The 13,909-nt window shown below is 39.5% G+C and overlaps 3 protein-coding genes across 3 annotated transcripts; all 3 read right to left on the bottom strand.

Annotated features, from left to right (window-relative positions):
• Positions 1 to 270: 270 nt before the first annotated feature.
• On the bottom strand, positions 271 to 2,546 carry LOC118077948 (olfactory receptor 11A1-like). Its single transcript, XM_035101669.2, has one exon. The coding sequence runs from the start codon at positions 2,190 to 2,192 to the stop codon at positions 1,200 to 1,202; it is 993 nt and encodes a 330-aa protein (XP_034957560.1). The 5' UTR covers positions 2,193 to 2,546; the 3' UTR covers positions 271 to 1,199.
• A 6,917-nt stretch (positions 2,547 to 9,463) lies between these two features.
• On the bottom strand, positions 9,464 to 10,432 carry LOC132592898 (olfactory receptor 2AP1-like). The gene has a single exon (XM_060281122.1). The coding sequence runs from the start codon at positions 10,430 to 10,432 to the stop codon at positions 9,464 to 9,466; it is 969 nt and encodes a 322-aa protein (XP_060137105.1).
• Positions 10,433 to 12,494: 2,062 nt separating this feature from the next.
• On the bottom strand, positions 12,495 to 13,427 carry LOC132592897 (olfactory receptor 5AP2-like). Its single transcript, XM_060281121.1, has one exon. The coding sequence runs from the start codon at positions 13,425 to 13,427 to the stop codon at positions 12,495 to 12,497; it is 933 nt and encodes a 310-aa protein (XP_060137104.1).
• Between the last annotated feature and the right edge of the window lie 482 nt (positions 13,428 to 13,909).

The following is a 13,909-nucleotide window of genomic DNA, read 5'->3' as shown; positions in this document are numbered from 1 at the left end:
TGAATGCTTTCTTTATATATAACAGGAAGCATAAGAGTATTGGTTCGGGACAGGAAATGGGGAGTAGGGATCAGTCTCATATGCAAGCCTATTAAAAAATAGATGCTTTTTATTCCCAATGTTGAATTGGGCTAAGGAGGACCAGCTATAGGGTTTCCATTGGTTTCCATTGTCTCTGAAACCAGCAGAAATGGGTGCAAAAATGTGTTCAGGAGTGAAAATATTTGTCACATATACACAGATTCTCACACACAAAGCCTTTCTCTTCAGATAATCCATGCAGATAGCATGAGGAGGATTGTTACTCCTCCCTTTTCACTCAGAAAATGATGAGATGTTCAGAGAGATAGTGATTTTCATCCTCATCAGCTCCACCTGCCCCAGCACTGTGATGAGGACTGAACAAAACATGCAGTTTTTGTTTCTCTCAGTTTCAGATTTTTCCATTCATAACTCCAGTGGCCCAAGCGGTTTGTATTTTAAAAGCAGAACAAATAATAAGTACTCACGAAAATGCTTAAGAATTGTAGTGTGACTTTCTCTAAATAAACATATTTTTGCATACAGTACATTAGAAAAAATAAGATGGGAATGTTTGTTATATGTGAGGAAAGTGCTTTGCAAAAACATGCTAATGTATTTCTTTTTGTACATATTACTTGGTGAAAGGCCTGCATTGCAAAATTTGGAGATGTGCTAATTTTGAAGGAGAGCTACTTTTAAAAATGTTGCAGTTAGGTGTATATTTTGCATTTTGGGGAGGACCATAGTTCAGTGGTTGTACACAGAAAATCCCAAGTTCAGTTCCTGGCATCTGCTGGTAAGTCTTGCAGAGAGTCCCGCCTGAGATTCTGGGGAGCTGCCTTCAGTCAGTATCGGCAACACAGTGGAACAACGGGCTGACGACATATGATTCCGCTTTTCCTTTAAGGTAGTTTAAGGTAGTTTTATGATGCGCTGTGAGGTTTCTCTTGTCACAACCACAGTGTGACATATTTCTATAATCCTTTCTCTTGATGCTGGACTCAATATCAATATGAAGCTAAGGTATATTATTAATACAAGGTCAAATTCCTGCTTTGATAAAGAAGTCAGGGGCAAAATATGTTAATTAATTATCTTCAGAATCAGTCCCAGTAAAACATTCACATCATAAAGCCAATAGCACCAGTGGTCTCCTCCACATGTTTACCAGAAATTTAGTGAGCTCTCAGAAGCAGCTTGAAAGTTTTCTTTGCCGCATCTTTTACTTCTTTGTTCCTCAGACTGTACACAAGGGGGTTGACCAGAGGGGTGAGCATAGTGTATAACAAAGATAATAGTTTCTTCAGATCAATCAAGGAAATGTTGTTTGGTAAGACATAGACTATCATCAGGGAGCCATAGAAGCAAGCAACCACAGTCAGGTGAGAAGAGCATGTAGAGAATGCCTTTTGTTTACCAATGGTGGATGGGATTCTTAAAATGCTTTTGATAATACACACATAAGATGACACAGTTATTAGAAGGGGAGGTAGTGTAGCTAAAGAGGAGACAATGAACGCTGTCTTTTCAACCACATCAGTCTCATTGCACGAAAGTCTTACCATGGGGGAGAAATCACAGAAAAAATGATTGATATGGTTGGGCCCACAGAATCTTAGCTGAGATACCAAATATATTAGGACACTAATACCCAATGATCCACTGACCCATGATCCAACAATAAGCATGATGCAAATTCTTCCATTCATGAGCATTACATAATGCAGTGGCTTGCAAATTGCTAAATAGCGATCATATGACATCACTGCTAGGAAGTAACATTCTGTTCCTGCAAGACACCCAAAGAAAAACAGCTGTGCAAAGCATCCATGAACAGAAATGGTTCTGTCTCCAGTCAGAAAACTGACCAGCATCCTCGGCATGATGGCTGAGCTGTAGCAAGTCTCCAAGCAGGAGAGATTTCCCAGGAAGAAATACATAGGTGTGTGGAGGTGCTGATTATTCACCACTAATAGAATAATGAGGATGTTTCCAGCCATGGTCACAAGGTAGATAGGTAGAAACAGCACAGAAAATAAAACCTGCAGGTCTTCATTATTAAAGTCCAAGAGGATGAATGTTGTGGGCTCTGTTTGATTTCCATCTTCCTCATTGCTCTTCATTGACATCTGAAAAAAATCAGACAATATTGAGAAAAACATTGACATATATATATGACCAGGGGGGATTTGTCAACCAGAGGTCACTGGGACTCAGTTCCGGCACCTCCCAGGTGGGCACCATTGCCATTATAAGAGAACAAGGGAGGCGTTCATGGTGAGTTCTGGCACCTCTTTTTCTGGAACAAATAGCACTGTATATGACAGAGGGCTTACATTAAGTGAAACACAAATTGAATTACAATGGTAATGACTAGGGCTGTGCAGAGGATTAGACTGAGATTTAAAATGTGGTGTAGTGGTTAAGAGTGGTAGACTCGTAATCTGGGGAACCGGGTTCGCGTCTCCGCTCCTCCACATGCAGCTGCTGGGTGACCTTGGGCTAGTCACACTTCTTTGAATTCTCTCAGCACCACTCACCTCACAGAGTGTCTGTTGTGTGGGAGGAGGGGAAAGGAGATTGTTAACCGCTTTGAGACTCGGGTAGTGATAAAGTGAGATATCAAATCCAAATCCAGAGCTAAATATGACCTATTTGGAGAGCTCCAGGCTTCAGCTGAGTTGGGTTGGGGCAACTGTGGATCCCTTTGTCCTGGGCTGTCAGGGAGTGGAGAATCAGGCAGGAAAGAGAGACTGGCATGAGGTTGAAAAAGGAGAAAGAGGATAAAACCCAGACCCATTTGGCAGCTGCATTTTTGACAGAGAATGTATCTGTGTGAGGTGGGCAGGTTGATGGATTTCTCCTTCTTCCTGTCAGGCCTCTCCTCCTTCCTGCCCCCTAAAGTGGCATAGCACAAGATCAAACTCTCTCTGTTATGAGCTCTTAACCAGGAATTTTTTTACCTCGCACAGTGCTGATCGCTAGGCTTTTTGTGAGAGGCTTGCCTTGCTTGTAGGGAAGCTGCATGTGAAGGAACAGCACCATACATGATTGGCTCCTCCTGCTTAATAGCTGGGAAGTGGGAGAAGCTGGTGCTTTCATTCACAACTGTATTTTTCAGCTGTTAAATGTTAACTCTTTGTTAAATGAATAGGGGTGGATAGTCTCCAGGTTGACCCAAGGCAAATCAGCTCTATCGGGGAGCCCAAGATTACAGCTGATTGAGACCAAATATTAGAGCCACATGGTAATTACTCCCAGGTATTTGTTTGCTTTCATTTCTCAAAGCTATTTTGAAGGAGGAAAGCTGAAATCCTATATTGGCTTAACTGGGAGCAAGCACCAGTGAAATTAGTTGAACTTACTACTGATGAGGCACATTATAGGACTGAGCTTAAATAGTTGACTGTGCTCCTTACCTTAAAGCCAGAACAAACCAGATTCTTGATGAATTGTGGGTCTTCCCTCTGCATTACATCAAAATGTGGCTCATGGAAATAATTGCACAAGCATCATTTCTGCACTTCAACGCATGTCAGATCTTGAATGTATGTCTTGTTAGGAACTGCCCTGCATCTAGTAGTTTCAAGTATACATCTGGAGGATTTCCCCGAAGTTTTGAAAATCTGAGGCTGCACTGAAAATTTTGATGCATCTCTTCTTGATATGTGTCAGCTGTTGCTGGATGCAATCATTCTATAGTTTATGTAAGCATCCAAATCTATTAATCTGCTTGTAAAATCTCAATGGAAAAACGACACATAAAAGTCAATGCCTAAATCATAAGGGAAATTAGTGGTTCTCCTCACACTATATCCATAATCACCTTCCTGAAAAATCCCTGATGGATTTGTTTAACTCAAGGGAACCCTGACTATGTGATATCTGCCCATTTCATTCTCAATAATATAAATTGGAATATTGGTTTATATGACATGAACGATCCTTCTGGGCTAGCGTAGTGAGACTTCCAAGGTTGCACCATGTTCATACAGTACAGGACCACTCTTCATCATGCCAATTAGAAATTTCATTCTCTCTCCATTAGGAATAGTTTATGTCTAGTAGTCTGGGTTTTTCTTTGTAGTCTTATTGATTTTATTTCCATGCTTTTTACTTGGTCGCGTGCAGCCCCCTGGATCTCAGTGTAGCTACTAGTAGTTCAGGACTGGTTTCACCCTTCCCAGCCAGGATACCTGGGGTCTCCGCCTACCTCAGTCAACTGCCCAATCCTGCCTGGGGAGGCATTGCCAGGGGATTGGCCACCTAAGGGGAGGGACCGCCTTGAACACACAATAGAAGCTGGCTAAATAAGGACATACAACCTTGTTCCATCTGAATCTTTGTGTCAGGGACTGTCTGGATGAGGAAGAGCTAAATAAGTGAGTTAAGAAGGAATGGGAAAGTGTTGAGTTATATATGGAAAAATATGGAAAGGAAAGTTAGTTAAAGATAAAAAATAAATAATTATCGCAAGGGAAAAAATAACATCATAAAGGGTAATAATATTAAATATAAAATAGACAACACAACAGAAAAAGCAAGTATATGACTAAATGAGATCGCACAGGAGTGAGGGAAGTGGGGAGAGAGGGAGGGGGGTAAGGAATGGAAGGAGGCAATGGTTGGAGGAGGGTATAGGGGGATGAATTAAAGGAAAATTAAGACTGAGAGGCGCATGGTTTTTGTTTTTTAAAGATGCAAAGGCTTGCAATCAGCCAAAGTATAGAGCCCAACTTCCAGGAGACTGCGATCTACTTGCGGATTTATAAACTGGAGGTGATCTACTCCCGTTTTATTGGTGTTCAGGTCAGAGTTGTTTTTAGAGAGAGGAAATATCCCATTTTTGAGGTTAAAGTAAAAGTTCCTGACCTTTTTTTTATAATGAGGAAATGCTGCTAAAACTCCGTTCTTCATTCCACGAAGGGGAGAGGGGGCGGGGCCGGGTGCTCAAAGACAAAAGAAATGGAAAAGGAGATAGTGATCAACTGCAGCCTCCTGCAGCCGCCGGGAGAGGCAGGGGCTGCAGCCGAGTGCTGCTTCGCAAACAAACGGGGGGAAAGTGCTTAGAACCCAGAGAATCCAGCTGAAAAACACGAAGCACCAACAGCAATTGCACACACACCATCCCAAGCCAGCACAGTAACTAAGTCCCAAAAGCAAGAAAGGACTCAGCAAACACTGCTGCGGCCGGCGTTGCTGCTGCTGACTCGGGGAGCTCAGTGCTCTCTTCCGCACAGCGCCTATCACTATGGCTTATTTTTGGGGTACGGTTTATATTTCTCAAATGCTTAGAAATGCTGCTATGGCTTATTTTATGACTACGCCTTGAAAAGGGGGAAACACGGTAGGTCCAGTCGTGACCAACTCTGGGGTTGTAGCGCTCATCTCACATTATTGGCCGAGGGATCCAGCGTACAGCTTCCAGGTCATGTGGCCAGCATGAAAAAGCCGCTTCTGGAGAACCAGAGCAGCACACAGAAACACCGTTTACCTTCCTGCTGTAGCGGTACCTATTTATCTACTTGCACTTTGACGTGCTTTCGAACTGCTAGGTTGGCAGGACCAGGAACCGAGCAACGGGAGATCACCCCATCGTGGGGATTCGAAATTGCCAACCTTCCAATCTGCAAGCCCTAGGCTCTGTGTTTTAACCCACAGCACCACCCACGTCCCTACAATAAGGGGAACTGCTCTTAAATACCAATTGCAACATTTTATAACTCCCCTGATGCTGTCTACCATCCCTGCAAACTTTGTGCAAAGCAATCAAGATGACTCTTGATTCCAAGTCATCTAGAAGCAACTTAAAACAGGTGTGCATTTCATAGCGAATATACATAAGTTGGATGGGTGTAAGGTGTAAAACAGGCATAGGCAAACTCTGGCCCTCCAGATGTTTTGGAACTACAATTCCCACCATCCCCGACTAACAGGACCAGTGGTCAGGGATGATGGGAACTGTAGTCTCAAAGCATCTGGAGGGCCGGAGTTTGCTTATACCTGGTGTAAAAGAAAAAGGAGGTGTGTGCAATGTGAGGAAGATTCATGATACCAGTTTAGAGCCAATGTTAATCTAAATGTTTTGGCTGCTGATTATTATCCCCTCCTTTAAAAAATAAATCATAATCTCAGTTTCTTTAAACTAGAAATCTAACCTGCAGTGATGTGAAAAGAGCAGGTAGATAGTAGCTTTTGCCTCCCATCCATGGATGGGATTTTCAGGTCTGTGCTGCTGTCAAAAATAAAAAAGGTATCACAGTTTCAAGAAAAATAGACAGAATTCCTGTGGCTGGTGCTGTAGTTTCAATCACCCAGGTATAATGGCACCATGGGTGCAAAACTGCAAAATAAATGGTTTTATATTAGCTTCAGAAAGGAAGTCATGTCTTCTACAACTAACAAATAATATACTGAGTCGGGGACTCTTAAGGGACTAGTAGTTAACAGCAATCTGAAACATAAATGTTCATGTCAGATACTGTATACATCTTTTGAACAAGGTTGTATGGTATTTTAAAAACTGCACATAATTGAGATCCCTTCTCATAAGCAGTGGAAAACGTAATTTAATCAAAATAAGAATTATAAAACCAAGATATTCATGGCAGAAAGTGGGGTGCATTGCAGGGAAGAGCAGTAATAATGGAGGCAGCTGGATTTCAGGAAAACGTGCCCAACATTGCTGCTCTTCTAATTAAGGATTGTTTTCAATGAGGAATCTTCAATAAAATCCTAAATGAGTCAAGAATCCCTGGAAGGAGTAGAATTTTGAAACATCTACTTTAAGCAATTTTACCTAAAATCTAAGTGTACCTGCTTTTTCACATCCATTTATAGAAGGTTCTTTCTTTCTTGATGTTGATAAGTCCAGGTGATGTCTTTCTGGCTTGCCCATTGATGAGTCTAAACTATTAAGAAGAAGGCTACGAAACACTGAATATATTCATTTGTATTTATATTTGTACCTGCACCGTCTCATAGGCACATTCTCTCTCATATTCCAGGTTAATTACACCATTCTTTTATTCTCAGTGGGAAAAGCCAAGCAGAACACAAAAGCCCCCAAGAGCCATTGTTGACTGCAAATGAAGTTTCTATTCAAGGGAGACTATTGGTCAGGTGGGAGAGAGAGGCAGAGCATTAACACTGAGGATGAAAGAATGAACAGATATCATCATATTATTTCTCTCACATGTTTTAAATGGCAGCACTCCAGCCAGGAGAATCAAAGTTATCATAATATAACTATGCCTAATTTTCACAGAAATAGAAAATAACATGGTAGAACTATTTCTGGACTGTATGTCCTCAGACTTCAGGTGAGGGCTCACATGACTGTTCATGCCAAATATCACCTGCAATAAACATTATTAATAGAAATGTTCCATCTATAGAGATACATTTTCTGAGCACAGAAAGTTAATTAAGAATGAACCAAAACATATCCAACCCAATTAGTTTCCACCTTTGTACGTGGAAAAAATGGCACACCCATTTTGGAATTTTTGTTCAGGGATTAAAAAGAAGCTTCTAGAAAGCTAGCTTGGCTTCCCAGTAGTGTTGCCAGACTCAATAGATGACAGGACTTCTGTGCCTTTAATTACCCTGCTCTCTTTTGAGTCTGGAAACCTTAAAGAGAAACCAGCAGACCCTTTGCTTGGAAATTAAACAAAGGGTCTGCTCGTTTCTCTTTAGGGTTTCCAGACTCAAAGGAGAGCAGGGCAATTAAAGGCACAGAAGTCCTGTCCTCTATTGAGTCTGGCAACCCCAGTTCCCATTGGCACTGATAATGGTACTCCACACAGTAGCTAAATGACTGATGCTTTCCATGGAATGATGCTATATGGTGAATGCCATTGTTCTGAGGCAACTCCTTCTGGGAGGGGTTCTGCGGCATTTTGAAGTTGCAAGAAGCCCAAATAAACATAGTGTTGCAAAGTATCCATTGATAGAAATGGTTCTGCCTCCAGTCAGAAAAGTGACCAGTATCTTTGGCATGAGAGTTGAGCTATAGCTAGTCTCCAGACAGGACAGGCTTCCCAGGAAGAAATACATGTGTGTGTGAAGATGCTGATCCAGAATCACTATAATAATAATGAGGATGTTTCCAGCTACGGTTATATAGGTAGAAACAATATAGAAAATAAAACTCACATATCTTCATTATTAAAGTATAAGAGGATGAATGTTATGAATTTTATTTCCTTGTTTCTTATTGCTTTTGAGTTGCATCTAAAGTAAGTAAATCAGATGATATCTAGAAAAAATAAAGACTTGAATATTTGATGCTGAAATCACTGTGATTCATAGGGTAATATAAATGACATATCAAAATATTTTTGTTTTCACATAAACCATTTTAAAGAGGCGTACAAAATTATGCGTTCATACTTTCAGCAGTTCTCATTTTAGTAAGTAAGTGCCTCGAGTCCTGTCAAGAAAAAAGATATATATATAAATAAATATAAATAAATAAATAAATAAATAAATAAATAAAAGAATAATAGCTTTCCACCACAAGAATGAGTTTCAAAGATTTACTGGAAACAGCCTTAAAATATTTACAAAGAAACAATACAAAGTGCAAAGTAATACATTGCTCTTTAACAGCATTTGTGGAAAGTCAATTGAGCTTTATTTCAAGCCAATGCTGATGCCTTACCTGGGTGTTCAAAGTTTGTTCCAACACAAATCACATGCTTGGCCTTGGTTTTAGAACAAAACAACTACTCTAATCCTAAATGGACAACATCAAGTCTAAAATTGCTGCAAAGTATTGGAATAAATGTCAAATTGTGATTTGATGGGTAAATGATTACTTAACACCATCCGGTCAATAATAATCTTGTTTAAGGCATACAATATTGTATAATGCATTTAATATAATTTTTCATTACATTATGATCATATATAAGATACACAATCTGCAAAGCAATGTAGAAGCAAAATGGATTCTTTTTTTAAAGGTTTTTGAAATATATATAATGTAACAGCACATATTGTAGACAGTATCCATTAACAGCAAAATAAGAGAAGCATCTTCATCATGGTTTGTTTCCAGCTAAGAGCAGACCCACACTGTCCATTTAAAACACATGCAAACCACACTTAAATCACATGGTTTCCAACAGAAAACGCTGGGAAATGTATTTGTCAAAAATGATGATATTGTATCTCTGAAAATGGAAAAATGCTGTTCCCAAGGTTATTTGGGGGAAAACATGTACCTTAAATACGTGGTGATATGGGTCTGCCCTTAGTCACACTCATAGCATACCCATTAAAAATTGATGGATTTAATCCATGGATTTCAATGTGTCTATGACTTAGTAGAATTCAAACGCATTCATGTAATTAAACACACATGCCTAAAGGACAGAGCTCTGTGACCTTCAACAGCAGTTACACCAGTCCTTATTTCTGGTATTCTCTGATATCAATGAATACAATAAGAACAACAACCAAATTGGCACAATGCTTTTCTAAGGGTATCCTTTACATCTTTGTTCCTTAGGCTGTATATGAAGGGATTGGCCATTGGAGTTAGGATTGTGTACAAGAAGGAGAAAACCTTATTTAGTTCTTTGAATTTACCAGTTGTTGGTAAGATGTAGACAAACATTAAAGATCCATAGAAAACAGAAACTACAGTGAGATGAGAAGAACAGGTGGAAAAGGCCTTTTGCCTCCCAGTCATAGATGGGATTTTCAGGATTGTGCTGATGATAAAAATGTAAGATGTTACAGTTATGAGGAATGTGGGTAGAATTCCAATGCATGATGTTATGAAAGCTGCAGTTTCAATAACCCAGGTGTCACTGCAAGACAGTCTTACTACAGGTGTAAAATCACAAAAGAAATGGTCAATTTGATAATGGCTGCAGAAAGTGAGCTGGGTCAACAAAGATGTTAAGATGGTTATAAGCAGCGATCCAATTAACCAGGATACCGAAACCAGCAGGATGCATGTTCTGTTGTCCATAAGCATGACATAATGCAATGGTCTACATATGGCTAGGTAGCGATCATATGACATCACTGCCAGGAGGTAACATTCAGTAGCTGCCAGGGTGGAAAATAAATGCATCTGTAAGATGCAGCCCACAAAAGAAATGGTTTTGTCCCCTGTAAGAAAACTGTTTAGCATTCTGGGTAAGATATTTGAGGTGTAGCATATCTCCAAGAAGGACAAATTTGACAGAAAGAAATACATGGGAGTTTGCAGGTGCTGCTCAGCCATAACAAGTGCAACAATGAGGAGATTACCAGACAGAGTCACAATATAGATGACTAGGAATAACCAAAAGAGGAGTATATTCACGTTCTCAACGTTCCTAAATCCAAGGAGAAGGAATTCGGTGATACCTGTTACGTTTTGCCATTCTGGGTTTTTCAAATGATGCATCTACAGATAGGAAGTCACGTACTGAGTAATTAAAAAATTAGGTTCCCCCATCCCCCATCTCCACGCAGGAATTGAGCAACCATCACTCAACACACATACACCAGTACTTGCATTGTTTTTGTTGCATCTCTTAACAAGTTGCTATGTAATGTGTTTGTTCACTTCTCATGAGCTGCAGAAAATTATCAACTTGGAAGAAGGGCACCGTCAAATTGCCATTATTTGGGAGTGAGATTCAATCACTGAAAGGCATATTCAGGGTGCAAAAGTGAAAAAAGAAAATTGGCTTGTGCTGTTGTGCGACAGATCTGGTTCCCTACAAATCCATAATAGGAGAAATTACACTTAACAGTGTGGAATAAAAATAAATTGTTTTATATTGACTGTAGAAAGAGAGTCATGTTTTCTATAAGTAAAAGATAACATACTGAGTCAGAGATCCTTAAAAATTTAGTCAAAAAATAAATGCTCATGTCTGATATCCATCTTTTGAACAATGTTGTGTGGTATAAAATTTGCAAAATTCTCCCTCTTATAAGCAGTCGAAAACCTAATTGAATGAAATTAAAAATTAATGAAACCCTGAGAATAATGGGAGAGAACTGAGTGCATTGCAAGGTAATCTGTAATAATGGGGAGCTGTCTATCAGGAAAACTTGCTTCTCTTCTCATTTAGGATTGTTCCCATTGAGGAATCATCAATAAGATCCTAAATGAGTGAAAAATCCCTAGAATGAGTGTAAATTGGTAGTCGTAGGGCTACCTAAAGCAATTTTACCCCAAATCTCAGTGTACCTGCTGCTGAGGGCAACACCTTTTCACATCCATTTCTAGAAAGTTCTTTGTTTCATGATGTTTGTAAGGCCAGGTGACATCACTGATCTGTCTATACTATTGAAAAGAAGGCTCTGGAATACTGAATATATTCATTTGTATTTATATTTGTATCTGCACAGTCTCACAGACACATTCTCTTTCATATTCCTGGTTAATTACATCATTCTTTTATTCTCAGTGGGAAAAGCCAAGCAGAACACAAAAGCCCCCAAGAACCATTGTTGATTGTTGACTGCAAATGAAGTTTCTACCCAAGGGAGACCACTGGTCAGGTGGGAGAGAGAGGCAGAGCATAAACATAGATAGAGAATGCAAGAATGAACAGATATCATCTCATTATTTCTCTCACATGTTTAAAATGGCAGTCCTCCAACCAGGAGAACTGATATAACTTATGCCTAGTTCTCACAGAAATATAAAATGAAATGGTAAATCTTTTTTTAGACTGTATCACCCCAAACTTCAAGTGGGGGCTCACTTGAAAGCATTCCAGATCCCACCAGCTTTCTATATTCATGAAGGGTTGGATATAAACATTATTAATAAATAAGTTTATCTATAGAAATACATTCTCTGATCACAGAAATTTAGCCTGTCAAGTAGAAACATATAATATATGAGCCAAAACATATCCACCCCAATTAGTTTCCACATTTGTACGTGGCAAAACTGGAACACCCGTTTCATTTTTTAAATTTTTTTTTCGTGATGTCTTTCCTCACAAAACTGATGACTGGTGCTTTTCCATAGAACGATGCTATATAATGATGCAAATTGCTTTGAGGGGACTCCTAGTGGGAGGGAATCTGGTATCATGAAACAAGCATTGGCAAAAAAACCCAAAACAAGTGCTTGTGTTGAAGTTTCACAGCAATTCTCACTCCCTTTTATTCATCCCAACTCAGAAAAAGAATGAGTTGAACATTCAGTCTAGCACACATTAATCTCAGTATAGGTTAACATCTCACTATTCTGTTTGACATCCCAGTTTTCTGTGTGCAGGGAATTTATATTGTATTATTGAACATTGTGTCGTTTGCGACTGCTCCTGCTGTTTAGACTGGCATAGTCCAGTTTCAATGAGAAAAAGCATATGCAAAAGATACCTGATTAAGATTTCAACTAACTACATCATGCAGATATAATAGAAGGCAATGGAAAACATTCAAATAATTAAATCTATGTTAGTGAAGCATCCTCACCACCCCCCACATTATCCTCAATCTTAATGAATTCTATGAATCATCTTAAATAAAGCATCTTTTACTTCTTTGTTCCTCAGACTGTAGACAAGGGGGTTGACCAGAGGGGTGAGCAGAGTATAGAATAGAGAGAATACTTTCTTCAACTCACTCAGATAACTCATGTTTGGTAATACATAGACTATCATCAGGGAGCCATAGAAGCAAGCAACCACGGTCAAGTGAGAGGAACATGTAGAAAATGCTTTTTGTTTCCCAGTGGTGGATGGGATCCTTAAAATGCTTTTGATAATACAAACATAAGATGCCACGGTTATTAAAAGAGGGGACAGAGTGTCTATGGAGGATAAAATGAAGGCTGTCGTTTCAGCCACTTTGGTGTCATTGCAGGAAAGTCTTATCATTGGGATGAAATCACAGAAGAAATGGTTTATTTTGTTGGGTCCACAGAATTGCAGTTGAGACACAAAAAATATTATGAGACTGATAAACAGTGATCCACTGATCCATGATCCAGCAATAAGCATGATACAAATTCTTCCATTCATGAGCATTACATAATGCAACGGTTTGCAAATGGCTAAGTAACGATCATAAGACATCACTGCTAGAAAATAACATTCTGTAGTTACGAGATAACCAAAGAAATACAGCTGGGCAAAGCATCCGTTAATTGAAATGGTTCTGTCCCCAGTCAGAAAACTGACCAGCATCCTTGGCATGATGGTTGAGCTGTAACAAGTCTCCAGGCATGACAGGTTTCCCAGGAAAAAATACATGGGTGTGTGAAGATGCTGATCAAGAATCACTAGAATAATAATGAGGATGTTTCCAGCCATGGTTGCAAGGTAGATTGGTAGAAACAGTATGAAAAGTAGTATCTGTACATCATCACTATTGAAGTCCAGGAGAATAAATCCCACAGGGGCTGTCTGATTTCCTTCTTCTCGTTTCATGTTGAGGTGTATCTAAATAACAGCAGGCAGTGTTAATAAAGCTTTGCACTTGTAGAACTGATGCACTTGTAGAACTGATACGTTTTGCCATTCTGGGTTTTTCAAATGCTGCATCTATAGATAGGAAGTCACATACTGAGTAATTAAAAAATTAGGTTTCCACCCCCATCCCCACACAAGAATTGAGCAACCATCACTCAACACACATACACCATTGTGCCATATACACATCTTTTTGAGCAGGGCCATTTTAAATCAGCGTTTGCATTGGTTTTGCTGCATCTCTGGACAAGTTAATATGCAATGTGTTTGTTCACTTCTCATGAGCTGCAGAAAATCTGCAGAAAATCATTGACTCAGAAGAAGGGCACTTTCAAACTGCCAGTATTTGGGGGTGAGATACAATCACTGACTGTCGAATTCAGGGTGCAAAAGTAAAAAAGAAATATAATTGGCTTGTGTTGTAGGTCCAGTCGTGACCA

The sequence above is a fragment of the Zootoca vivipara genome, chromosome 13, assembly GCF_963506605.1.
Source record: "Zootoca vivipara chromosome 13, rZooViv1.1, whole genome shotgun sequence".
Classification (NCBI taxonomy): domain Eukaryota; kingdom Metazoa; phylum Chordata; class Lepidosauria; order Squamata; family Lacertidae; genus Zootoca; species Zootoca vivipara.
Note: the sequence above shows the minus strand (reverse complement) of the source record. Positions and strands in the feature narration are given on the sequence as shown.